The sequence below is a fragment of the Aspergillus luchuensis genome, chromosome 7 (genome assembly GCF_016861625.1).
Source record: "Aspergillus luchuensis IFO 4308 DNA, chromosome 7, nearly complete sequence".
NCBI classification, from domain to species: Eukaryota; Fungi; Ascomycota; class Eurotiomycetes; order Eurotiales; family Aspergillaceae; genus Aspergillus; species Aspergillus luchuensis.
In genome coordinates, this window is record NC_054855.1 from 1,844,416 (window position 1) to 1,871,473 (window position 27,058).

General features: G+C 52.1%; 8 protein-coding genes across 8 annotated transcripts; 2 read left to right on the plus strand and 6 right to left on the minus strand.

The window, feature by feature from the left end:
• Nucleotides 1–5: 5 nt before the first annotated feature.
• On the minus strand, nt 6–3,158 carry MSH1 (mismatch repair ATPase MSH1; the record flags this gene model as incomplete). The annotated part of the gene is made up of 3 exons (XM_041683249.1): nt 6–1,747; nt 1,800–2,721; nt 2,799–3,158. 3 exons carry the CDS (start codon nt 3,156–3,158, stop codon nt 6–8), a joined length of 3,024 nt encoding a protein of 1,007 aa, XP_041547528.1.
• Nucleotides 3,159–3,606: 448 nt separating this feature from the next.
• Nucleotides 3,607–10,305, plus strand: BRR2 (ATP-dependent RNA helicase BRR2; the record flags this gene model as incomplete). Its single annotated transcript, XM_041683250.1, has 2 exons — nt 3,607–9,719; nt 9,774–10,305. The coding sequence occupies 2 exons, from the start codon at nt 3,607–3,609 to the stop codon at nt 10,303–10,305; spliced, it is 6,645 nt and encodes a 2,214-aa protein (XP_041547529.1).
• Nucleotides 10,306–11,251: 946 nt separating this feature from the next.
• Nucleotides 11,252–14,014, minus strand: AKAW2_70646A (uncharacterized protein; the record flags this gene model as incomplete). The annotated part of the gene is made up of 5 exons (XM_041683251.1): nt 11,252–12,036; nt 12,083–12,224; nt 12,299–12,568; nt 12,633–13,818; nt 13,878–14,014. The coding sequence occupies 5 exons, from the start codon at nt 14,012–14,014 to the stop codon at nt 11,252–11,254; spliced, it is 2,520 nt and encodes an 839-aa protein (XP_041547530.1).
• A 423-nt stretch (nt 14,015–14,437) lies between these two features.
• On the minus strand, nt 14,438–15,973 carry AKAW2_70647A (putative salicylate hydroxylase; the record flags this gene model as incomplete). The annotated part of the gene is made up of 6 exons (XM_041683252.1): nt 14,438–14,745; nt 14,806–15,256; nt 15,313–15,393; nt 15,453–15,605; nt 15,659–15,829; nt 15,887–15,973. The coding sequence occupies 6 exons, from the start codon at nt 15,971–15,973 to the stop codon at nt 14,438–14,440; spliced, it is 1,251 nt and encodes a 416-aa protein (XP_041547531.1).
• A 1,203-nt stretch (nt 15,974–17,176) lies between these two features.
• Nucleotides 17,177–19,473, plus strand: AKAW2_70648S (oligopeptidase family protein; the record flags this gene model as incomplete). Its single annotated transcript, XM_041683253.1, has 2 exons — nt 17,177–17,208; nt 17,307–19,473. The coding sequence occupies 2 exons, from the start codon at nt 17,177–17,179 to the stop codon at nt 19,471–19,473; spliced, it is 2,199 nt and encodes a 732-aa protein (XP_041547532.1).
• Nucleotides 19,474–21,054: 1,581 nt separating this feature from the next.
• Nucleotides 21,055–23,085, minus strand: AKAW2_70649A (putative MFS transporter; the record flags this gene model as incomplete). Its single annotated transcript, XM_041683254.1, has 9 exons — nt 21,055–21,238; nt 21,296–21,625; nt 21,678–21,731; nt 21,778–21,864; nt 21,910–22,355; nt 22,402–22,504; nt 22,557–22,573; nt 22,622–22,829; nt 22,892–23,085. The coding sequence occupies 9 exons, from the start codon at nt 23,083–23,085 to the stop codon at nt 21,055–21,057; spliced, it is 1,623 nt and encodes a 540-aa protein (XP_041547533.1).
• A 1,329-nt stretch (nt 23,086–24,414) lies between these two features.
• Nucleotides 24,415–25,827, minus strand: AKAW2_70650A (putative serine/threonine protein kinase ENV7; the record flags this gene model as incomplete). Its single annotated transcript, XM_041683255.1, has 3 exons — nt 24,415–24,959; nt 25,014–25,626; nt 25,708–25,827. The coding sequence occupies 3 exons, from the start codon at nt 25,825–25,827 to the stop codon at nt 24,415–24,417; spliced, it is 1,278 nt and encodes a 425-aa protein (XP_041547534.1).
• Nucleotides 25,828–25,889: 62 nt separating this feature from the next.
• AKAW2_70651A (uncharacterized protein) lies at nt 25,890–26,315 on the minus strand (the record flags this gene model as incomplete). Its single annotated transcript, XM_041683257.1, has 1 exon — nt 25,890–26,315. The coding sequence occupies one exon, from the start codon at nt 26,313–26,315 to the stop codon at nt 25,890–25,892; it is 426 nt and encodes a 141-aa protein (XP_041547535.1).
• Nucleotides 26,316–27,058: the final 743 nt, after the last annotated feature.

Consider the following 27,058-nt stretch of genomic DNA (forward strand, 5'->3'; position numbering starts at 1 on the left):
CAGTTTCAGGCTCCGTTTGCTGTATGTTTTGGTGCCGAGTTCTCATCCCATTGTGGGCTGTTGTTGTGGTTAGAAAATCGCTGACGCACGCTCTTTGCCAGTTCGATGGCCTCCCTGGGTAGTCCGGCCAATTGAGCAACTTTCAATGCATGCGACTCGCGGTTTACACCCTTGCGTAGTCGATGGACGAATGAGAATGATCCAGAAGCGGATTCTTTGACATCGGTGCAGTATCTCCCGAGGGTGTCAAAGTTGTGAGTCATGTCGGCAAGGACATGGAAATGAGTCGCAAACAGTGTCCGGCATTTGTTGTGATAATGCAGGTGATGCAAGCATGCAAAACTGACGGCAGTTCCGTCTTCTGGCGTGGTCCCACGCCCGACCTCGTCCATGATGACAAACGAGCGCGAGGTTGCTTGTTTGAGAATAGCTGCTGTTTCCAGCATCTCCACCATGAATGTAGACTGGTCTCGGAACAGATCATCAGCGGCTCCGATGCGACTGAAGATCTGGTCAACCAAGCCAATCTCTGCGTACGCTGCAGGGACAAATGACCCGACCTGGGCTAGGATAGTGATGAGTGCGTTTTGTCGCAGAAATGTGCTTTTACCTGCCATGTTGGGACCGGTCACAAGCCATATACGCTCTGGGCCTCCGAGAAAGCAATCATTGCTGACAAACCGTCGGCCTTGCTCCTCGAGTCCAAGCTTGACTGTGGGATGACGTCCGCCCACAATCTTGTGACTCGTGCCTTCGTTGAGGATCGGGCGCACTAGTTGCTGTTCCTGTGCCAATGTGGCAAATGAGCATGCGACGTCGAGTTCGTCCATAACGGCTGCATTTCGTCGGATTTTGACAAGATTGAGGATGACCTCCCGTCGCAGATGCTCAAAGATCACTTGTTCTTCTTGACGGATCTGAGCCCTCACTTGATCTATCTGACCGCCTAGCTCTGTCCACGCTGGTAAGTAAAACGACCTCGTCGACTTGGTGGCCGAGACATTTCGTGTTACTCCAAGTTCCTCCAATGATTCTTGGGTGATTTTAGCCCCCTTGACATGGCATATGTGACCCAATCCCGGAGTCCACTTGAGTGTTAGCGCAGATGAACCCACCGACTCGCGGAGACGCTGTGTTAGCTCTGATTTTGCTGTGTGTAATTGCTCTAACTCCTGATGAAGTTCACTTAAAGCTTGGCTTGCATCTCGTCTCATGATCCAGGTATCGGCAATCGTCCCCTCATCCGCAGCTGCGTTAGATCGATCACTACTTTTTGTCTTGACTTTCTTCGGTAGTGCAGCCATGTCCTCTGGTATACCCTCATTCAGAGTGACAGACTGTGCTAGAAGTGCTGCCTCTGCAGCTGTGTCGTCTTCAATGCGCTGCTTCTGCAGCAGACCCTCCTCGTCAATTGCTGCCAGGATTTTGTCAGCTAAGACTGTAGGCCCATCCATGTGAATTCGGTCGACCATAATTCCAATGCTGCGCTTGGTTTGACTATCAATCTCGCTATGCCACTTCCTTGATAGAACTTGTCGGATTTCTTTAGAGGCTTCAATTGCCCTTGAAAGACAGATCAAATCATCAGGGTCACCCCGACCAAGTGTAAATTTCTGAACTAGACGTTGGGCATCATAACTGCGTTTGAGAAACTGAATCACATTGTCGTGCAGATCACGGTCTTCGATGAATATCGAAACAAGGTCAAGCCGTTCGTTGATTATCGATAGAGAAGTGGAAGGCGACGCTGCCACAATGTTAGACTTTGGAGAATGGTCAAGAGAGATTATTAGGCATACTTAAACGGTCTCTCAGCAAACGTGCTCCGCTCTTGGTAGAGGTCCGCCGCACTGCATGAAGTAGGCTTCCTTTCCCAAAGCCATCACGGGCAGTCTCCAGTATTTCTAGACCTCTCAAGCTATTGCGGTCAATGCTCATTGACTCGTCCAAGTGTCGGCGACGAGGAGGCTGAAGCTTCATATTCAAGCCTTGCAATTGAACCCGGATATACTCCAAGAGACTGTACCCGGCGGCAACTTCTTCACGCGTAAACGTTTCTGCGGCGGCGTCTAATACAGGGGCTTCAAGCATAGCTTCCCATCGGGCCATGGGCGCAACCTTTTTCGGAAATTGGAAGAAAGTCATCAATCGTTGGTCGTGTCCAATCAATAACTGCAGCTCCTGTCCGACTACATCCTGGAGACCTTGGTCCACGAGTATCTCTCGGGCGCCAATCCTGGCGATAGCAGACGGTAGCATCTGTGCTGTAGTTACTTGCGTAAAGAAGTCGCCTGTGGAGAGGTCCAACCAGGACAAGCCTACGTTTTGGGATGCGGATAATAGGACGTGCTGTTGCGAGGATGAGGCATCCTGTTGCTTCAACTGCTCCTTCAGCGAAGATTTATCAATGTAGACTGCCAACAAAAAGTTATTTTCGGAAGGATCCATGAACTTCTCATCGATTAATGTGCCAGGTGTGATGATTCTGGCCACCTTACGCTCGAAGAGAAGACCGCCGGATCGGAGCTTGTCTTCTGCGGCATTCGGAAATTCCTCGCTGACAGCCACATACTTGTTCAGATCCTGAACAAGAATCTTTAGGAAACGGTCTAGCTGGAAGAAGGGAAAACCAGCCATAGGAACAGGGCCGGCACTGGTCTTTTTGGAGGCAAGCTTAAGGTTGAGCAACGGGGCGAACTCTTCAGCTTGCTCAAAATAGAGCTAGGATAAGGTTAGGGATACTCTCAGAAAATCTGTACTCCACGGATTTAGAAGGAGTATAAAGCTGGTAGTCATACCTCGTAGAAGCCGCCTACTCTAGTTAAGATCACGCAATTTTTGAACTTCTGCATATTGTTCCAGTGTCCTTGGACAACAGCCGGATATTTGGGGGCGTCATCCACCACCTCCTGATAAGGCTGCAGCTTCAAAGCCCCCTGGGGCAGATCTTTCAACTTTACAGTAGTCTTCGTTTTGGCGCCTCGCCGCGGCACCGAGTAACAAGTTACCTTGGGGAGAAGCGTGGACGGTCGCCGGGCATGATGGCAGATGGTCCTGTGTACATGGCAACGATATGGTGGGAATATGTCAGGTCTAGCAATTGAACGGGCTTGGGACTGACATAGGTAGGACATATGTAGTCCATGAGCGCGCATCATCCCGAAACAGCGCGTTGTCCTCGGCGCGTTGAGAGAAAGGGAACAAGCAACTATACAATGTGATGACAGGCCGAGAAGCGCGGCAGAAAAGCGGCGAGCGGGTGTATACCTCAGGCTCCCGCTCGCCAAACCTTCCCGCCTTGCCACGCAAATCTGCTTGACAAGAACTTCCCGCGACCTCTCTAACGCAACTCACTCAAACTCCTCCAATTCCTCCCAAGCAGCTTGCAACCTTGCGCCGACCCCTGTGCTTGTTTGCTGCCGGAGGATGGTCCAGGTTTGTGAAGCCTTTTAGGATCCCATACCGTCACGAAATTCATTACTTGTCGCAGGTGTCTCGACGCGCCGGCTGAACCTGAGCTCCACCGAGCCCAGTCGACACATTACCGTCGCAGCACGTTCGCTTTACCATTTGTTCTATTGTTTTTTGTTATAATATACCATCAAAATGGCGGACCAGAATATTTCTCAATATAAGTACTCGGCGATGTCCAACCTGGTTCTCCAGGCGGACCGTCGTTTTATCTCTCGCGTCAACGATGAACCCACCGGAGACCCAGAGTCGCTCGCTGGTCGCATAAGTATCCGGGAGATGGGCGGCAGGATGGCGCGTGATGATGCGCCTAAGACGAAGAAAAAGACTATCGGCCCGACGGACATTGAACGCGGTGCGATTCGAGAGGGTGAGGACGTGCTTGCCCGTGAACAGAGGAAGACCCAACGGGGTCAACCGGCACAACTACGAGGCCAGGGGATTCTCTCTGCCGCAGATGCCCTCATTGAGGGCCTCAAGTACCGTCCCCGCACGCCTGCCACCCGAGCTACCTACGACCTTATTCTCACCATGACCGCGACCCACCTTGGCGACGTCCCCCACGAAGTGGTCCGAAGTGCCGCTGATGCAGTGTTGGAATTGCTGAAGGATGAAGAGATGAAGGACTTCGACAAGAAGAAGGAGATCGATGACCTGCTCGGAAGCTCGATGAACCCCAAGGAGTTCAATGAGCTCGTCAACCTCGGCAAGAAGATTACGGACTACGACGCGCAGGACGAAGATGAAGAAATGGGCGAAGGTTTGGAAGGTGAAGGTGAAGGCGAACTGGATGAGCGCCAAGGTGTTGCCGTCGTTTTCGATGAGGAGGATGAGGACGACGAGCGCATGGGTACTGTGGATGAGATACGCGATGACGACGAACTCTCGGAGGACGAAGAGGCCGATCAACAAGAAGCTACAGGAATCGACGAGACAACCACTGAGAAGGCGGATCTCGATGGTCTTGAGGAGGCCGAAGAGATGGTAATAGATGGTGGCCTGGGTCGGGATACAGATCGACGAGACAAGGGATCAACGGTACCTGCCCGGGAGATCGATGCCTATTGGCTTCAGCGTCAAATTGGTGCCGCATACTCCGATGCCCACATACAGCATGAAAAGGCTACACAAGCACTTGAGATCCTTGGTGGTCAGGGCGAGGATGGCGCGGAGCGGCCGCTACGTGATGTTGAAAACGACCTGATGGAATTGTTCGACTACGAGAACCCCGACCTTGTCGCCAAATTGGTCACCAACCGGGATAAGATCGTTTGGGTCACTCGCTGGCGTCGAGTGGCCGAAGACGCAGACGCCCGCCACCTGGTAGAGAGTGAGATGGTCGAGGCTGGACATCGCCAGATTCTGGACGAGATCCGGGGTAAATCGACTCGTTCCGAAGGTGCAGGTCGACCAGAGAAGAAGATCAAACTGGATTTGATGGACGTCGATGTCCCGAGTGCACCTCAACAACCCGAGGAGAAGCCTACAGAGGGAGGGCTGGTGAGGGGCTTGCAGCCCAAGAGGCTGATCAACCTGGAAAACCTCGTCTTCCACCAGGGCAACCACTTGATGACGAATCCTAACGTTAAGCTACCACAGGGCTCTACGAAGCGGACGTTCAAGGGCTATGAGGAGATTCATGTGCCCCCTCCGCAGGCAAAGAGAGAGCCAGGGGAGAAGAACATCCCTGCTACCGAACTGCCCGAGTGGGCTCGTGTCGGCTTTGGTAGTGCGAAGGAGCTCAATCGGGTCCAGTCCAAGTGCTTCCCATCTGCGTTCCATGACGATGGAAACATGCTCGTCTGTGCTCCCACAGGATCAGGAAAGACGAATGTTGCCATGCTCACCATCCTCCGCGAAATCGGAAAGAACCGCAACCCCGAAACCGGTGAGATTATGTTGGATGACTTCAAGATCATCTACATCTCCCCGTTGAAGGCGCTGGTTCAGGAACAAGTCGGAAACCTCGGCAAGCGACTGGAGCCGTATGGCATCAAGGTTGCTGAACTCAGTGGTGATCGCCAGCTTACCAAACAGCAAATTGCTGAAACACAGATTATTGTGACCACCCCCGAGAAGTTTGATGTCATTACAAGAAAGGCGTCGGAAACGAGCTACACAAGGCTCGTTCGTCTTGTTGTTATAGATGAAATCCACCTTCTTCACGATGACCGTGGTCCTGTCATCGAGAGCATCGTCAGCAGAACGATTCGCAAGGTCGAACAGACCGGTGACCCTGTACGAATTGTTGGTCTCAGTGCTACCCTGCCCAACTACCGTGACGTTGCAAGCTTCTTGCGCGTTGATCCCCTCAAGGGCCTCTTCCATTTCGACGGGTCTTATAGGCCATGCCCGCTGAAGCAGGAGTTCATTGGTGTTACCGACAAGAAGGCTATCAAGCAGCTGAAGACGATGAACGATATTTGCTATAACAAGGTGCTTGAGCAGGTTGGACAACGGAGGAATCAGATGCTCATCTTCGTTCACTCCCGAAAGGAGACCGCCAAAACCGCCAAGTACATCAGAGACAAGGCTCTTGAGATGGAGACCATTGGTCAGATCCTGCGGAGCGATGCTGCCAGTAGAGCCATTTTGGCCGAAGAAGCCGAGACCGTGGACGATCCCTCCCTTAAAGATCTTCTGCCTTACGGCCTCGGTATTCACCATGCTGGTCTCAGTCTTGCGGATCGTGATTCAGTTCAGGCCCTTTTCAGTGATGGTAGCATTCAAGTCCTTGTGTGCACGGCAACTCTCGCCTGGGGTGTCAACCTGCCTGCTCATACCGTCATCATCAAGGGTACCCAGATCTATTCGCCTGAGAAGGGTAGCTGGGTTGAACTTAGTCCTCAGGATGTTCTCCAGATGTTGGGACGAGCTGGACGACCTCAGTACGACACATTCGGTGAGGGTATTATCATTACCTCGCAGACCGAGATTCAGTATTATCTGTCGCTTATGAACCAGCAGCTGCCGATCGAGAGTCAGCTTATGAGTAAACTTGCGGATAATATGAACGCTGAGATCGTTCTTGGCAATATTCGCACGCGCGACGAGGGTGTTGATTGGCTAGGATACACTTATCTGTTCGTCCGTATGCTTCGCTCACCCGGGTTGTACAGCGTTGGCGCCGATTATGAGGACGACGAGGCACTGGAGCAGAAGCGTGTCGATCTTGTCCACTCTGCAGCAGTCATCTTGGAACGGGCAGGCCTTGTCAAGTATGACAAGAAGACGGGACGCCTGCAGTCGACTGAGCTTGGACGCATCGCCTCTCATTACTACATTGGCCACAACTCCATGTTGACGTACTCTCAGCACATCCAGCCCTCTATCACACCCATCGAACTCTTCCGTATTTTCGCCTTGAGTGACGAATTCAAGTACATTCCAGTCCGTCAAGATGAAAAGCTCGAGCTTGCCAAGTTGTTGGGACGTGTGCCTGTTCCCGTCAAGGAAGGCATCGACGAGCCTCACTCGAAGATCAATGTTCTACTGCAGGCCTATATCTCCAGACTCAAGCTTGAGGGACTGGCGCTTATGGCAGATATGGTTTATGTCACACAGTCGGCTGGTCGTATTCTACGCGCCCTCTTTGAGATATCCCTGAAGAAGGGCTGGTCATCTGTGGCCAAGACGGCTCTCAACCTCTGTAAGATGGCTGAGCGACGGATGTGGCCGACGATGACGCCGCTGCGTCAATTCCCAACCTGTCCTAGGGACATCCTGCAAAAGGCTGAAAGAATCGATGTGCCATGGGCTAGTTACTTCGACCTTGATCCTCCTCGCATGGGTGAGCTTCTCGGTATGCCGAAGGCCGGTCGTGTCGTCTGCGACCTCGTTTCCAAATTCCCTCGCTTGGAAGTTCAAGCACAGGTCCAGCCTGTCACTCGTTCTATGCTCCGGGTTGAGTTGACCATCACCCCCAACTTTGTCTGGGACGAGGCACTCCATGGTAACGCGCAGGACTTCTGGATCTTGGTCGAGGATTGCGATGGAGAGGAAATTCTATTCCATGATCAGTTCCTTCTCCGGGGAGACATTGCACAGTCCGAGATGAACGAGCACCTCGTCGAATTTACTGTTCCGATCACCGAACCCATGCCCCCCAACTACTTCATCTCGCTCGTTTCGGACCGTTGGATGCACTCGGAAACGAAGATCGCTGTTTCTTTCCAGAAGCTCATTCTTCCAGAGCGCTTCCCCCCGCACACTCCTCTTTTGGATATGCAACGCGCCCCCATCAAGGCATTGAAGCGCGATGAATACCAGCAACTGTACCCTGAATGGCAATACTTCAACAAGATCCAAACACAGACCTTCAAGTCCCTGTTCGATACGGATGACAATGTCTTTATCGGTGCTCCTACCGGCAGTGGCAAGACTGTTTGCGCAGAACTTGCGCTGCTTCGTCATTGGGCTCAGGAAGACAGTGGCAGGGCCGTTTACATTGCCCCGTTCCAGGAATTGGTTGACCAACGTCTTGTCGACTGGGAGAAGCGACTGAGCAACATCGCCGGCGGAAAGACTATTGTGAAGCTTACTGGAGAGACGACTGCCGACCTCAGGCTTTTAGAACGTGCCGATCTTGTCCTTGCCACCCCTACTCAATGGGATGTCTTGTCCAGACAGTGGCGGAAGCGCAAGAACGTCCGGGCAGTGCAGCTTTTCATCGCCGATGAGATCCAAATGCTCGGTGGCTATGGAGGATATGTGTACGAGGTGGTGGTCTCTCGTATGCACTCCATGGCGCTGGAAACCGAGAGTGGCATGCGTATTGTTGGTCTGAGTGTGCCGCTTGCCAATGCTCGCGACCTGGGTGAGTGGATTGGTGCCAACAAGCACACAATCTACAACTTCAGCCCGCATGCCCGGCCGGTGCCTCTTGAGCTTCATATCCAGTCTTTCACCATCCCCCACTTCCCCTCGCTCATGCTCGCCATGGCCAGACCAGCGTATCTTTCGATCCTTCAACTATCCCCCGACAAGCCTGCCATTGTGTTCGTGCCTAGCCGCAAGCAGACTCGTTCCACCGCTATGGATCTCCTGGCTGCTTGCGCTACTGACGATGATGAAGACCGGTTCCTTAACGCCGATGTCAATGAGCTGGCGCCTCTCCTGAGCCGCATCAATGAACGTACTCTCGCAGAGTCACTGTCACATGGCATTGGTTACTACCACGAAGCGCTCAGCGCTACTGACAAGCGCATTGTCTCTCATCTCTTCAGCATCGGTGCAATCCAAGTCCTCCTTGCCTCCAGAGATGTCTGCTGGGAGCTCGATCTCACCGCACATCTCGTAGTTGTCATGGGAACGCAGTTCTTCGAAGGCCGGGAGCACCGCTATATCGACTACCCTATCAGCGAGATTCTCCAGATGTTCGGCAAGGCCTCTCGTCCTGGCGAGGATAAGATTGGTCGTGGTGTGCTCATGGTCCCGGCTGTGAAGCGGGAATACTACAAGAAGTTCCTGAACGAAGCTCTGCCCGTTGAGAGTCACCTGCAAGCCTACTTGCATGACGCCTTCGTCACAGAGATCAGCACCAGAACGATTGGATCAACTCAAGATGCGATCGACTGGATGACTCACACCTACTTCTACCGTCGGCTTTTGGCCAACCCCAGTTTCTACGGTCTGGCCGATGTCAGCCATGAGGGCCTCAGTACTTTCCTGTCGGAACTGCTGGAGAACACGCTGAAGGAACTGTCGGATGCCAAGATCGTTGACCTGGATGAGGAGGATGACAGCGTATCGCCTCTGAACGCGGCCATGATTGGGTCTTACTACAACATCTCCTTCATCACGATGCAGACCTTCCTTCTCTCCTTGTCGGCTCGTACAAAGCTCAAGGGTATTCTGGAGATTGTCACGTCAGCCACAGAATTCGAGTCGATCCAGATGCGCCGTCACGAGGACCACATCCTGCGTCGCGTATACGACCGTGTGCCTGTCAAGATGTCGCAGGTCGCCTACGACTCGCCGCACTTCAAGGCCTTCGTGCTGCTGCAAGCTCACTTCTCGCGTATGCAGTTGCCGATTGATCTTGCCAAGGATCAGGAGGTCATTGTCAGCAAGGTTCTCAACCTGCTCAGCGCATGTGTCGATGTTCTCTCTTCGGAGGGCCATCTGAACGCCATGAACGCAATGGAGATGTCTCAGATGGTTGTCCAGGCCATGTGGGACCGCGACAGCCCTCTGAAGCAGATTCCTCACTTCGGCCCCGACGCCATCAAGGTGGCCAACGAGTACAAGTATGTCCCATCATCCCCTCCCTCTCATACCACCATCACTAACAACCTTCCCAGCATCAACGACATCTTCGAGTTCATGGAAGCCATGGACCCCTCCGAGAACAAGGACTACGCGACCTTGGTCAAGCGCCTCGGCCTGGACAACAGACAACTGGCACAAGCCGCGGCCTTCACCAACGAGAAGTACCCCAACCTCGAACTGGACTTCGAAGTCGAAGATCCAGAGAGCGTCACCTCCGGCGAGCCAAGCTACCTCAAGGTCAAGATCGAGCGCGAGGTCGAAGAAGACGAAGAGCCCGACACCTCCGTGCACGCACCCTTCTACCCCAACAAGAAGATGGAGAACTGGTGGCTCGTGGTCGGAGACGAGAAGACAAAGAACCTGCTGGCTATCAAGCGTATCACTATCGGTCGCAAGTTGGAGCTGCGTCTTGAATACATCGTGCCTACACCTGGTGAGCACGAGCTGACTTTGTACTTGATGAGCGACAGTTACGTTGGTGTGGATCAGGCTCCTACGTTTACTGTTACGGCTGCCGAGGGAATGGATGAGGATGAGGACGAGGAAGAGGAAGACGAGGAGTAGATGGATTGATGGATAAATCTCTTCGCCGCGGATGGTTCCGGTTGAGAATGATTTCGTTATGGTTCGCATTTCTGTAATTATATGTGTAATGTGGAATAACATGAATCGCTGTTCAAAGTTATGATTTTTTTTTCTACGCACGTGTGAAGTCTATCGTACACTATTTCTCATAGGAGTAAATTACTACTAACTAGAGTCTATCGGGCAATATTCTGAGGCACAATCCCTGAATTCACTCAACCTGCCTTCTTGTAGCTCAACCAGCATGCTTCTAGTAAGAAATAAGACCGTCATGAGATATTGAAGGATTAGGAAGAAACATATTATTTCCTCTTCTCGTAACTAAATCCGAAATCCTGGCTACCTGCATAATCCACATAAATCAATCACTATGCAGTGGCCATGTGTACAAGTGCGGCTTATTTCACTGGGAAATACAGTCTCCATATTCCTTAAACATACTCAAATGAAGAAGATCCCGTTTGGAAGAAGAAGCCAAATGGAGACAGGAGGTGGGATGTATGGCTGCTGCGGGCCCGAGCCGAGCCGACTCGACAGACTGACTTCATGATTGTCAGCGTTGTTTGGTATTTGAGACTTACATGATTTTAGCGTATGGTAGTTCATGGGCTCTTCTTTAGCCTAATGAAGGATTTTTTTTGCATATCCCTACCTTTTTGAGGTTAGGAACAATATCTGCTGGCCATGGTTGGAGAGATGATTCAGCGGATGTCGGAAGCCCGAAACCCGAGAGAGCGTGCCCATTTACCGATTAGGGCTGTGCTGTGGACCCGAGCCGAAAGAGCATGGGTCCTTCACTTCAGTTCATGACATATCTAGCCTCAGGGGCTTTGGTGGAGGGCGAGCTATTGGAAAGGAAACAGACGGAATGGATAATGTAGTGAATATTGAGTGATATCGAGGACAATCCAGACCAGCAGGTTGCTTAGGGCGCTCGTAGTCGTGTCAGAACTTGCTCATAGATCCTACTGATACCCCAGTATTTCAGCGCTCTGAGGCTCATGATTGATTCGTCTAAGAATCTGGAGCGGCCTCGATCAGACATGATATCACCAATTCCGGGCAGTTTGATGCGGCCCCAGCCAGTGTTGATCCATTCAACAGCGCTCATGCCACCCCAGTCCGGGGCACGGAGGGTAATAGACGGCGCCTCAGTCGCGGGAGAAGGGTAGCATTGGGGGTTGCAGAGTGAAGAGTACAGCCATATCACTAGAACGGCTCGGAAGAAGAAGACGGGGGTGGAAAAATGTGCACAGTGATGGGATCGCACGGTTTCGAGTACCCGTGCGGCGTAAAAGATGGCTGATCTTCCTTTATGTGACACAGGGCCCCATTCATCAGCTAGTTTGCCAAAGTCAAACTCACTCAGCTGCCGGCATTTGATCTTCAAAGCTGTAGGTAGTAATGGCAGTTTCGGAATATTGGTGATCATGAGGGCGTAGAGAATCATGAGCCTGTGAGTCGCGCAGACTTTGAGCTCAGGGGAGGAACATTCTTCCTCATTATCTATGATCTCCAGTAGTTGTCTCAAATCTTTATCCACTTCACTTGAATCCGATGATGAGGATCCTGAGAGCTTTTGGTGACCACTGACGGCATTAAGTAGGAGCTGGATAATAGCTTGCTTCCCAAGAGTGCCAGTTTTAGACCAGACAGCCGACCAATTTCTATCAGAAGCAATATGCTCCAATGTAAAGGTTTTATTTCGGCCTGATATGTTAGAAGTGACCATAGGAAATGGCATATCGAAACCTACTTGTGCGTGTTGGGAAAGTAGCCCAGCCCTGTGCTGTCGCCGCTTCCCAGAGCTCCTCTTCCTGGGGCAGGGTATTCTGCATCTCATCGTCCCGTACTATAGAAGACAAATCAAAATGTATGGAGAAAGCTGTATCCGCTAGCTGCATGACCACGTCAGACGCTGTAATAGCTTATATGTCCAGGTAAGCACGAAAAGATTTGGGGAGCCACTAACCCAGATAGCGTAACCGGTGCGTCGCCTCTCCTCATCCAGAGTCCAGATTTGCCATTTTTGGGCATTTGGGAGCTCTAGCTGATGGATTTTCTGGAGGGATACAATGCTTCTAAAAATCTGACTTCGCCGAGCCACGGTAACTGGAAGCGCTTGGTACACTTCAGCGACTTCTAGGGCCCTCCGTTCGCCAGAGTATCGCAGCCCCAGTTGGTTGAGAAGGAAGACCCGCATAAGCCACAGCTCCCGGGCATGTACATTCAGATTCTCACACTAGCAAATAAGTGTATTGTCAACCGTAAAGCATTGAGCATATAAGCTGTGGGACCTCACTTACCAGATGCATGGACTGACGTCTCACCAGCTCGTGCATAGCTCTCGAACAGGTCTGCGCATGTGGGAGCCCGGAGAATTGAGCGCCGATAGCACTCACGACAAAGATAAGGAGCCAATGCGTGCCAGGTGTACAGAAAGACGGCTTGTGCAATATGGGGAAAACGGGATGGAAGTGCTCAAAGTACAGCTGCACCCAAGAATTGATTACCGGCAAGGGTGGGATTTTCAGCTCAGTGAACGGTGGAAAGGTCGGGTTTCCTTGCATGATCCGCGCCACACGATGTACTTCTTCCACCGCTGCAGCAGGCACGTCGTTCACGTGGGCAAAGTTCTCTTCGTCCACTCGTTCTATAGGCAGGCCCTCCATGTCTGGGAAGGACAGCTGTGCATCGATGGTGATAGCAGTTGGGGAATACCGTCTTGGTTCCATGGCTTCGTCAATTTCCAGAGAGTGATCATCACCGTAGATTTCGGCAACTGCACTTGGTGTCAACGGTAGGAATGGCCGAGCTATCCTCGAGACTGTATATAAAGGGGAAGATGAGGACTCCGTCTCTGCTGAGGCCAGCCACAAATCATTCGGACCATCGTTCAATGCAGGGGTCTGCTCTAGGATACCAGATAGCACATTAGCATCGATGTCAAGGCCCAGGAAGCTCTCAAACCCCATCCCATCGGTGGCGAGCAAGGCCGATGTACTCTCGTGCGTAGCTGCTGGAACGTGGCTCGTAAGGTGACTGCCACTTCCAAACGCCTCCACGTTTTCCATGCTCCTGGCATTTACTCTTGACGTTGTAGGCTGCAATTGAGTCATTGAATGCGTGGTAGGTGATGGTGGTGAAATAATGTCCTCTGGGAGCTGGGTTGATGCTCCTTCATCATCTTGCTGATCCGGTGTGAGAGAAGATTCCCAGTTCTGAGGTGTAGCTGTACCACGGTGCCGTTTTGAGATTGAAGGGTGCGTTGTAGCAGCAGCATTCGCGAGCTTGCGCTTCTGGGGTGACTGGTAAATACAGTCGGCCCCATTTTTCTGACACCTCTGACACGGTTTCTGTCCGTCACAGCGAACTTTGGACAAGTTACATTGCTTGCATGCCTGCGCTACCCGACGTCGCTCACTGGTATGCGCGCTGCCATTGGAGACGATGTGTTCATGTCTTGTGCCGTGATGACGAGCAAGTGAGTCTCTACAGACTGCATGTCAGCTTGAGAGTACTACTCAATTCACAAGTAAACGAGGGCATACACTCGACTGAACTGTTGACCGCACTCGACACAAGCAAAGGGCTTTTCCTTGGTATGAGTGCGGATGTGGCGCTGATAGTGCTCGGGCCGCTGGAATGAAGCATTGCAAGCTTCGCAGCGCCACTGGGTGGATTGCATTGCACCAGATTCTTCTGTAAGTATAAGTTGCGCAGCATCACCTGAAGGACTGAATGATAGGCACTCAGGTAGCATTGTAGTTGCTGTTACCAGGATGGAAAGGGACTGGGGAGGCATGGGATTCGGCCTGCTCTTCGGGCCATCGCCGCTAATCCCGAAGAGGACTCCATCCACTAACCCACTTCCTCCGTTCAATCCACAAAGACTCCACATCTAACCTCTCTTTCTTCCTCTTTGATTGCCTACGCGAACCTGACACGGCATTTCTGTGCAGTTCCTAGATATCTATACATGGGCTGTGAAATTAAGCAACCTTTTAACAATTCTATTTAGTACACAGGCTTATTGGGCAGGGTCAGAAAAGAGTGACAGACTATAAGCACTCGGGTCTATTGCAGTACTCTTAGAAAGAGTCACGATAGATTAGGCGCTCACTTGAGCCGCCCGGAGAAGCTGCTGAGCTTCCCGACAGGGGTACGAATTCCAGGTGTAGGAAAACATATCCGGAGGCAACTCGGCATCGGGCACATAGGTCCTCAATTCGTCCAACATCTGGCCCCGGCGATCGTCGCTTACCTTGGACATCAGCATCACCGTTACAGATCGCTCATAGCGTACCTTGTTGTACAGTTCCAGTCTGCCCGGGATATCATCTTTGGTACACTCGGGGGTGAAAAGGGCACCCAGAGCTGCTCCATCTTCGAGGCTCTGCGCACCGCCTTGGCCCTGGTCTACGTCATAATGTAGTTAGCAATGGGCGCAGCATAAGCCCGGAGTCACCAGAAACTCACGAGGCAGTGTTGGGTGGGCGGCATCTCCGATGAGTGCTAGCTTGCCACGGATGAAGGTGCGCGGCGGAGAACGAGACGCCAAGCTCCAGAGCTTCAGGTCTTCTGCCAATTTGCACATTTCTTGAAGCTCAGGGCTGAACACACTGCATGTTTCAAGCAACGAATCCAAATTGCCGCTGTCTAGCCAAGAAGACTCCCTAGCGCTAGAGTCGGCTCCTGAGGGATGGATAGCGGCGATATTGAGCAGATCGCCGTGACGACAGGGATAGACGACTAATCGGCGATCCTCCGTGGTGAAAACGTCCACAGCGTCCGATCCCATCTTTTCCAAAAGAGAGGCAGTGAGAGGGTTGCTTTTCATCTTGGAGACAGGGATAAGGAAGCGAAAGCAGTTCTGCCCTGTGCTTTCCTTCTTGGTAGGTCCACCGATGACACTGCTAACACACCGAGACTAGTAGAACAATTTAGTATACTAGACATAGGTTCCACAAAGGGCGTCGTTCGTACATGCATGCCATCCGCCCCAATGATTAGGTCACCAGTGTACTTGGTACCGTCCTCGAGGGTTACCACTCCAGCCTCGGGATCCTACCAATCATCTAGGTGAGTAACTTGGAAACACTGAACGAAGCAGAATATATACTGACCACCGAAGCTACACGAGAACGCAAGTGAATAGTAGGCTTCTTGCCATTGACCTCCTTGGCAGCTAAGCCTCTAAGAGTATTGTGCAAATCCACTCGGTGTGTGAGCAACCACTCATCGTAGATACCCAGCGCTTCCTGGGTGTCCTTAGTCACCTGCATGATTATTAGCCTTGATCGACCATCTGACCCTTAAGAAAAGCACCTACAACTGGGATGTGCATAAGGTTTCCTTGGTGATCCCACAACCGCATTTTGTTGCAGTGGACCGGCTGCAGGTCCTCTAAGTTGCATCCCCAATCTTTGAGGATGCGCGTGGCATTAGGCGCCATGTGGATTGCAGCTCCTACTTCATTTAGGAAGCCGGACTGCTCGAGGATCTGATTAAGTCAGCTTCACTGGGAATTTAGCGATAGTTTTAGCCCATATTGACACACCTCAATATCATGACCTTGGCGGTTCAACGCAATGGCTGCGCCCAGACCGGCCAGGCCAGCACCAACCACGACAATCTTCAAAGGCATTTTAATACAGCACTTATATTGAAGAGTATTAAAGTAAGTAGACGTGCAGCGGAAAACATTTTAGTGTGGCTATCGAGTGGACATCTTGCTTGCTTTATACACGTGGTTGAATCAAGTTCTCGGCCAGACCACTCGGCATCTCTCTTCGGTCTGCCCACAGTAGCCGATCGGTTCTTGGCTGAGCATCGGACCTTTGTATGGTAGCTCCACCGGACAGGAGAGAACCAAGTGAACCGGTGTTTTGCATTTGCGCTATGAAGTCATAAATTATCCTTCACATCTTAAATGCTAAACTAGATTGTATGGCTCGCATCCCTTCCGTGGCAATGAGTCGAAGCCGCTGTCTGCAATGGCGAATCCTCGGTACGATGTCAGACATCCTTTCTGCAGGGCTCGGAGACTTGGACCCTTAGTTCACGATCTGCAGGTCTCTGGCTGACAGTGCTAGTGCTGTGCTTGTTTGTGGTCTCCTTCCTTTTTTCTTTTGGTAAACCGGTTGCAGCAGAGGCCGAACATGACGGGTGGTATGGGTAGACCAAACCGTTCTAGGTCATCAATATTTTCCCCACTAAGATATAAGACTATCTCTGGATAGCATCAGATTTTGTTGCAAAGTTTATGCCGGTTTGTAGGAAATCTGGCCACTGTTTGGCATGATTCTCACAACCGAGCGGGCGAACCGGTGATCATTATGGAGTGCCTGAGGTCCCCACCGGGGTGAACCACAGTAGCGAGTAGGCACTTGATTCCCCGCATTTCTCGGGATCCCGTATCAACTCGAATCAATGTAAATCGCGGTTATATATGCTAGAATTGGGATCTGCCGAACTTTGCCATCTAGTTTCCAGTAACTTTGTGGAAACAGGGACTAGCCGGAGTTCCGTTGGGAGACCCGGGGAGAGATGATGGCAGAAGCTGGCAGATGATGGGTCAGCCGATAAGGGAACTCCCCTCACCGACCACCTCATTCCTTCTGCTGCTTCCCCTCACGGTCCCCATTCCTCATTCATCTGCCTGCAGCTCTCCTCCATCTTTCTTACACCTACTCGTCTGACATCCATCAGCCACGAGGAGGAACTGCACTTGTCCATTCCTCACTGGCTATTCGTATCAATTTTTGTTGTTCAGGAACAGTAATCCACCCCCCCCCTATCTCATCACTGCTCATCGATCAGCTACTGACCCTTCTTCGATGCAGGTGACATGACCATCCGATCCATGAAGTTTACTCCAGAGTAAGCCATCACCAATACCAGCAGCAGAGCTCACTTCATCGTTTTATCTACAAATATCATCACTTCTTCTATCTAAGCAACTAAAGCTGACCTGTCAGGGTTCTGCTCGGAGCCCCTAGGCGCTCCGGACCAGTTCCGAACGCCTCAGGCACCCTTGCTGTCTACACTCAGACAACCTACTCGTTCGAATCTCACTCCAAAACGAACGAGATCCGCGTTCTGGATATCGCCACTGGTCGGTCGGCTCTGATCACCAACGACGCTGGCGCCAGCTGTCCGCAGTGGCTGGGTGACAGCAACCAGCTGGTTTGGCTCAAGGCCAAGGCCAATGGCAATACCAGCTTTATTGTGGGGGATGCACGTGAGGCAGACAAGACGTACACGGCGGGAACGGTCCCTGGCCCAGTTTCCGATCTCAAGGTCACGGTCGTCGAGCCGGGCAAGATCGGCTTTGCTGTGACTGGTAAGGCTAACCCTGATGGGACACTTCATAATCCGCATGACGCAAAGAAACCAATCAGCACCGGGAAGCTCTTTACGTCGCTCTACGTGAGACATTGGGACTCGTACATCGAGCCTCAGAAGAATGCCATCTGGTATGGCTTGCTGCAGCGCGCCCCTCTGTCGCCAGCTACCAGGCAAGCGGGCAAGTACTCCGTGTCAGGCCTGACGAACTTGATTTCGGTGAGCGGTCTTGCGGGTGTTGAGGCCCCTATCCCGCCATTCGGGGGCACCGGCGATTTTGACATCAGCCCCTCAGCCATTGTTTTCGTGGCGAAAGATCCGGACCTTAACCCTGCCACGCACACCTCCTGCTCCTGCTACTACTGCCCTATGTTTTCATGGACCGGTGTGAACGCATTGGAGGCCAAGGTCTGCGCTGTCAAGGGACTCGAGGGTGCCATGTCTTCACCGATCCTCACTTCGGACGGCAGCTCGATTGTTGTTCTCGCCATGCGCGAAGACGGTTACGAGTCGGATAAGAGACGTATCTTATATGTGCCGAACCCCTGGAACGGCGAAATGATCGAGGTGTTTGCCTCCGCAGACGGAGAGGGGTTGTGGGATTCCAGCCCGTCTGGCCTGACGTTCTCGAATGACGACCAGTCTTTGTTCATTCAGGTCGAGGAGTATGGCCGTGGCGTGTTGTACCAGCTTCCTATGGCTGATATTCGCCATGCGACTCCGGACAAGCTAAAGAAGATCACTGATGCGGGCTACGTCACGGACGTCTATCCCGCATCTAAGAATTCGACAAAGCTGCTCATTTCTAGCACTAGCTTGGTGGAAAATAGCGTCTGGTCCATTGTCGATCCCGAGTCTCCCAGCGACGTGCGCGTTATCTCCTCCATCGGTCGCAACGGTGCTGTCTTCGGACTCTCGCCCTCGCAGGTGGATGAGATCTGGTACCGAGGAGCGAACGACACACCCGTCCACGCCTGGGTTGTGAAGCCCTCTAACTTCAAGCCGGGCAAGAAGTACCCGTTAGCCTACTTGATCCACGGCGGGCCTCAGGGTGCCTGGTGCGATCAGTGGAGCACGCGCTGGAATCCGGCGGTGTTTGCTGAGCAGGGCTACGTGGTGGTTACGCCCAATCCCCGAGGCAGCACCAGTTACGGACAAAAGTTTACGGATGAGATCCGTGGCAACTACGGCAGCCTGCCATATATAGATCTCGAGAAGGGGTTCGATTATATTGAGAGTAACCTGGAGTACGTCGACACATCCCGTGCTGTGGCGCTCGGTGCGTCATTTGGCGGTTACATGGTCAACTGGATCCAGGGGCACCCACTGGGCCGACGATTCAAGGCTCTGGTGACCCACGATGGAGTTTTCAGCATGACGTCGATGCTTTCCACCGAGGAGCTCTACTTCCCTGTGCGGGATCTCAAGGGCCCCTTGTGGAAGGTCCCTGAGAACTGGGAGCGTTGGGACCCGTCTCGACACACCGCAAACTGGCAGACACCGCATCTGGTGATCCACAATGAGCTGGACTACCGGCTGACGATCGCAGAGGGTCTTGCTGCCTTCAACGTGCTGCAGATGCGGGGAGTTGAAAGTGCGTTTTTGACTTTTCCGGACGAGAACCACTGGGTGCTCAACCCGGAGAACTCGCTCATGTGGCACCACACCGTGCTCAACTGGATCAACAAGTATGTGGGACTGCCGCCGGCATCGCGGGAATTTGCAGAGTTTAGCACGACGAAGCAAGCGTCGATGGAGCGACGCCTCCAGCAAGTGACGTTGGATGGGGCCTCTAGCTGAACACTGGTTCTGTATAGATTAGTGTTTAGTAGTATATTCAGCGGAGTCAAATACGAGGTCATATGCTCATCTAGCGATGCTTTGTCGGCATTGTCCAATACCTTTATAACGCTATAACAGGTGTAGCTACTGTTTCGCACTACACCATACATAGCTATCAAGCGGATACGAACAATGGAGCAAGATGAGGCGGGAAATACCATCTCTTTATGCAACAATGCGCCCACAAAGACCGGGTGATGCTATTGTGCAGAGACAAGGGGCCGGCGACCCCCGTTTCAAGTTTTTATAGTTACTTTCAGAGTACATTGTAGATGCAATCAACAAAGCAGTAAAGGTATATAATTACATGTTGTTCCTCGAAGAACCAGTAACTATCTCTAGGAAGGACAGGCAATATACTACCAACTCAGAGAGTCTGTTGACAATGAGCAAGCGTCGCATCTCAGAAACTATATCACCATCTCCTGATCCATCACCGGCAGTATCCCCAGCAGCAGCATCGGCACCAGCACCAGCACCTAAACGACGCCGAATGCGACGACATCACCACAGACAGTATTTATCCGTCGACCCTCCATCTCCGGAGGACTACTACTACCACCACGCATCACCTACTACTACTACTACTACTACTACTACTACTACTACTACTACTACTACTACTACTACTACTACTACTACTACCCCGGTAGTATCACCTACTACTATTCCACCTGCACCCTCCTCCCCTCCACCACCACCACAACCATCATCCTCACCTCTACCACCAAGAACAACCCCCCGATATCGACACATCCTCCCCAAACCACCACCACCAGCACCCACCTCAACCCCCTCGTCCCAACCCCCAAAAGATCATCTAAAAAAGAGAGAGAGAAAGGGTAGTAAACTCCACCCCCACCTCCCCGCCATCCTGCGCCACCTCCGCACACCCCTCCACCCACTCGTCTCCAGCACAACCGGCCACGAACACCCGGACTTCCCTCTCTCCCTACTGCAATACAACCTCCTCACGTCGGATCAACTCGACAGACTCGCTGTGCATTTCCATCAGGTGCATCCGCCGGTCCGTGGCTCGTTCTGGTATCCGGTGAGGATTGTACCGTGGCTTCGATGGGATGATAGTGATGGTGGTAAGGGGGGGTATGTGGGGGATGGAGAGGTGGGGTTGGAGGTGAAAAGGAGGAGGTTTGGGAGGTTTATTGGGTTGAGGGGGTGTGAGGGGGATTATCATCATTCTAGGGGGAGGAAATTAGGGAGGGGGAAGGGGAGGAGGGAGGAGGTTGAGGAGGGGGAGATTAGAGAGGAAGAGGAAGAAGTTGTGGTGGATGAGGAGGAAGAGGAAACGGCGGAGGAGATGTTGGCAAGGATGGAGAGGGAGTGGTTTGAGGCGATGTTGAGGGCGAGGTATGAGGGGGAGTATGCGATGAGGTGGAAGATGGGGAGGGGGTGATCATTTACTTACTACTGCTACTACTATCATTTGTTATCATGGTTGGTTTTGTCACGAGTGTGTGTATATATATATGATGGCGTCCTGGTGAACTTCATTGTTGGAATGATGTTTTGGCAAAGCTACTAATGCCCCATCCCTCTCGCCCAATTCTCCTCCACGATTCGCCAGTACTTCTCGCGACTGTGCATTCGGAACGACTTCCCCCATTTGATCATCACCAGGAATACTGCTGCGCATGCCATGCCTACGAACGCAGCGGATATAAAGCAGTTTTGGTATCCGAGGTGGTTTACCCACGGTGTTATTCTATTGCAGTTATTAGCTTGGCAAGACACCACCGTGGAAGGATAGGGGAGGAAATACCCATAGCCCATGGCAAATGACATGGTGTTCCGAACCAAGATCACACTCGCCATTGCGTCCCCGCTCAGCTCCCGGTAGCTGTCAACCAGGTAGTTGACGCTCAGCGTGATACCGCACGTGTTCGCCAACGCCAGCAAACACATCGCTACGATGAGTCCGAACCAGTGCACTTCGTGCGCAGCGCCTACGCCCCAGAGCAACAGAGATCCTGGCACGAGGAGAAGACAAATGGCGAATGGCCACAAACGCTGCTCGGCTTCCATAACTCCGTTGTTGCGTCGCGCCAGTCGGACGGTGAGCCAGTCGCTGAAGCGGCCGGTGAAGAGGGAACTGTTGCTGTTAGTTAGTTCTTTGTCTAGTTGGGAAGATTCGGAAAGCTCACGCTAGTATTGTACCCACAATGCAGGATAGATAGCTAAGTCCGACCATGGCAGAGCTATGCAGGTTAGCATAATGCATGATTTAGAAATGAAGCAACCGACCTGAAGTTATAAGGTGCGCCGCCTAAAATAATAGAAGCTGTTCCGTTCAGCACATTGAACCAGATAAGGTATGAGCCATAGGAAAACCTGTTATGATTAGCTACATAGAACCAACTGTTGCGGCAAACATACCCCGCGTAGAATACCACCGGCCAGCTCAGATAATACAATGTGTGGTAGAACCGGCGGAACATATTGTTCCTCGGCAGTCTGGGTCCTAAAAGCGAGAGTTTCTGAAGATACGTCTTCTTCGGGTATATCACCCCGCATTCTGTGTCACTCTGCTGTGCCACATCAGCAGGACGTTTCTCCTTCTCACCCTGCTCGGACGTGCGCGACGAAGCTTCTGTTGGAGTCACCTCGGCGACTGATGGCTTCTCGCGCACGTAGTTCGTCTCCTCCATGAAGAAGAACAAAAATACAATGCTGAAGGCGCAGAAAATGCTGGGCCAGTAGAACACCCATTGCCAGCCTTGGTACTGGGCGATGAAGCCGCAGATGACCGGGGCGAAGTAATTGCTGCCTGCCAGGAAGAATGCATATAGCGCCATGTACGTTCCCCGCTCATGGGTAAAGTACTGAACTGTCAGCTTTGGCTGATAGAATGGAATCCGATGGACTTACCACATCAGTTACTGTTACTTCTGGGAGAGCTTCAATGGGAGCCGTGAAGAAACCCGAAAGGATACTGCGCGCGATCCACTGGCCGTTGGTGTGGATATAGGGACTGCCAGAGTCAGTACTTACACATACGCCTATCGCAAAATGTGAGAACGTACCCCCACATTGAAGTTCCCTGTAGAATACATTAGTTCTGGTAGTGTTGAGTTCCCAGGGTACATACCAAGATGCCGACCAAAGAAAGTATATATGTCAAACGCTTGCCATACTGCAGCGCTAGTGGCTGCCAAAACAAAAGCCCCCATCCGGCGAACAGAAACATATACCCCGTTCCCTCATTGAGAGTATCAACCGACACACCGGTTGCATCGGAGAGCTGCGTGAGCACCGAGTAGACGACCGAACATGCAATACCAGCAAACAGAGTGTACCTGCAGGTCCCATGTTAGTACCCGCATCCACTAGATCAACTTAATAGAATCATCCTGCATACACGCTCACACAGATGGTAGACAAGGTCTTCCTCCATGGGGCCCAGTTCAAGGGATCATCGGGGTCATTGGACGGTTCCGGAATGAGAACGATGTCACTATCGCCGCGATCCGCATGACGGGTGGCAAGGACATGCTCCAAATCCACCAGCGTCACGGTGCCCGGAATAGCAGTCCGATCGAGGCCTGGAGTCATTTTGGTAGATACTGGATTAACTGCACAAGTCTTTCATAAGAGAGAAAAGGAGGATAGAGAGTGGGGAGATGGGGAGGAATGAAAGGAAAGGAATGTAACGTCAATGACAGCAGCAGGCGAGGTGGTCGAAGGCTGTTTATCAGAAATACTCCGAAAACGACCAGAACAAATCAAGTCAAAGCGTCGGCAAATAGCAAATATGCCATCCCCGCTGCAAGACCCCATCCCTAGCAATGCTAGTAGATAAAAGAGTAAGTCCATATCGATATCCGTCAAAAGGTCCACCAGCCTAGTAGGTTCTGTTATCATCATCCACCAGATAAGCAGGCGGAAGACATTCCGTTGTGCAGCAAGGAGGCAGACTGACAACCGCTCAATTGTTGGCTCTGAATGACACTCTCTATCCAGCTGATAACTAAAGAAGCCTGGGATCCACCTCTGCTATCTCCTCCCAGCAGATCAATCCATTGATGGCAGCTGGATAAGTTGGATAACCACCCGTCCGGCATGGAACTTCCCCGCGCAGGGCCCATTTAACTCCATCCAGACGTCATCCATCGCTAACCGGTTTAGTTGCTAAAGCGAGGCGCGGGGCTGTCGGCAAATCGTATCTCGCCAGGCTGATCGGGATTAGCCTAGGCTGCTTTATTGGAAGTCCAGGAAAAGACCGTTGATAGCAGATGTTACTGGTGCATCGCTCCGATCGTTTCTCTTCGATGGGGACAGATGTGATGCTCACGGACTTACTCCGCTTTAAACATGGGCCCCCTTCCAGCACGGATCACACTGGACAGAGCCATGGTAGTCCTTGTACTCCGTTCGGGTGGACTCAGCTAGCTATCTTATCAGCTTTGTTGGATAATGATCTAATTCGTACTTTCTCAATGGGAATCACCAGGCTAACGGGGGGATATCTGGTGTGCCGGAATCACTCTGCGAATGGGCCAGAACAAGCCCAGATCATCGTCAACCCATGGGATGCCCCCAGATCTTATCAAAGATACCAGGGATCCTCCAAACCGATCATCTCTACGCCGGGTTGGCCCCCAATAAACAAGGAGGAATGGAATCAAACTGCCGCCTGCAGCTAATATTATTCTGGTATCAAGTTCACGAATCTGGAAACCACAGCAGAGAATCTTCGATGACAATCCCAAATAACCACAGACAGAAAGATGCAGGAAGAGAGAATGAGGTGATATGTGCAGATCTGGCTGGTATAATACAATCTGGCCAGGGCCAGACAATTCCGCACGAGTTCAACCCGACAGGAACAGGCCCACCAGCTGACTCACGACAGGACTCAAAACAGGTAGACACTGCAGCCCACTAGCTGGAACCACTGGCAATGTCATCCTCCTCAGGAAGATCCTTGATAACATCTTTCAGGATTTGTATCAGCTCATCAATGTCCGGCCGGTCTGCAGGCTCCACCTGCAGGCACTTGCGGACCACGTCCTTTACGGGCGCGCTGATCTGCATCGTGTTATCTTTGCGGCTATCATCGCCACCGGCCTTGCCCTTGCCCTTGGTCGCACTCGATTTCTCGTCGGGGAATCGCCAATCACCACCCAATACACACATGCTCAAGCTGCCACCTGTCTCTTCGCTGCGGGCTTCGAAGGGGCTCTTGCCTACCAGACAGGCGTAGAGCGTGCATCCTAACGACCAGATATCCACCTTTGTGTCAATAATCGAACCCGTCTTGACGTCGAACAGTTCGGGTGCCCGATACGGCATCGTGCTGTGTTCCGCAGCAGTGTCTTGGACGGCCAAGGCGAGCGACCGGGAGGTGATAGCAATGGGGCTGGGTGCTAACGATCCGAGATCCATGAGAATGGGTGTACGGCCATCATCGGCGATCATGATGTTTCCTGCAAGCAAACATTAGCGCATAGTAGCTACAATAGGAGCAGCAGCAGCCGTACCGGGCTTGATATCCCGGTGGGCATACGGGCGAAGATCGCCGTCTTGCACGCCCTCCTGACTTATTGTGACCTCGTCATCCATCAATGGCTCGTTCTCTTCTTCTTCATCCACATTTTGGCTGGTGCGTCGCTTCGGTTTCGGCATCCGCATAGCAGTGTCCGCATCTGCCTCTGCACCCTCTCTCCTCACAGCTTTAGCCTTGCGTGTAGGACCCGTACCGCTTTTCACACGGTAGAGATGCATCGCTCGAAGCGCATTGGCAACGCCGAGCATCAGCACCATCAAGCGCTTCTCCGGGAAGCGGGAATGGTTGACGAGGTTCGCATTGATGGCATCTTGTAGGTTACCCCGTTGATAGTATGGTAGGAGAATGTAGACCGTCTTCGATCCTGCGTCGCCGCCATCGGCGCGGAATTTCGAGCCGGATTCGGTGGACACACAGTGGTCGATGGACTGAATGATGTTGTTCTGGGTAGTGAACAGATTGTAGGCCTCCACTTCCTTCAGCGCCTGGGAAACGGACTCCTGACCGAAGGGACACCGGATCTTCTTCAGCGCAAACAGTTCCGAGGTCGATTTGTCTTGAACGAGGTAGACATAAGAGAAACCACCCTAGCATGATGCGTTTATTGTCAGCATCTCGCGTTCCGGGTGTCGTGCAGTAAACCATTAGCCCGAGGCAATCAATCATACCTCACCGAGGAGTCGGAGCAATTTAAAGCTACGATTGTTGATCTTTAATTGCGGCGTGCTGGGGAAACAGCACATGCAATCTGTGAAGTTGTAGAGAAGATCGAAGAAGTATTGCGCCATGGTGGGTGTAGGAGCACGCCGGTGTAAAGAAAGCTATTCACAATGCAGCTACAGGAAGCTGATTATTGAGCCGCGATAGCTGTAGGGGACGGGGTCCCCGTGGCGACTAGGAGGTGACTACGCGGCACTATCGTTCTGACGGCTGGGATCCACCCCGACGATGGCGCAGGCGCACAGGCAGCAGAAGAAGCCGGCGGCGGAGCAAGGGAGAGGGGAAGAGCAAATGATCCGAGGCCCTTGAGCAGATGGAATGTACAAAGTAAGGTCCAGCGGAGGAAGGGAATGAGGAGATGAATTGGGGAGGTTGAGGGAAGAGAGAAGAGCGTGAACCGATTAATGAATACTTTTAGAAGCCGCGTGTTCAGACCGGAGTCGATATCCGTGGACTGAATTGAGGCGGAGTTAGTGAGTGAGTGGATGCAACGAGAGCCAGTCGATGATGTGGTGAGATGGAGAACCTGAGGCATGAAAAGGCATCCACTAGTCATGCGTTAGTCAGCCCGCCAAGGAGCTGGTGGTAAACTGTTACTTTTCTGTGGGTAATACATACCAGTACATACTGATACAGAATACTCAGAATGGACGGGTTTCGCATGATTAATGCAGGTATGAGCATGTATGCTGTAAATACATAACACCCACTCGGGCCGGTGGGGCAAGGCCACCCGCCGAAAGAAGCAACCCATGGTTCGTGTGTTTATTGTGGCCGAGGCCGCTGCGATGCGAAGATGGAAGAATAATTGGTCTTCGACGGCCAACTGTGACCAACTAGACGGTGTGAAGGGGTCCCCTGTCCCTGCTAGCATGACGACACAGCATTGGCCGTTCAACCTTAGCAACTGTTTTGCTTCTGTATTTCACTCCCTGAGGCAGTGACTGACTGAACAATTCAGTCTCTAGTCCATCTCTTGCTATCCACCGGACGGATTGGCTCTTTCTCTTTTCCGTCCTTCGCTGCCCAACTGAGGCAAACGCTGGACGGCATAAGGTAACAAACCCTCCGAGCCTCTCCTCCTCGCAGCTGAACCCCAGCATCCAGCAAACACCATGACGACTGGCCTATGATCAGTCACCTCTCCAACCTCCCTACTACTTCTGCAACCACCCCTTTCTAAACGCATTCCTTAAATCCCGCCGTCGCAAGTTCTCTAAAAGCTCTCCCCCTCCTTCGTGCGGTATAAGTCGACTTCATTTCCACCACCCCCTCTATTTAGCGCAACCACCAGTCGTC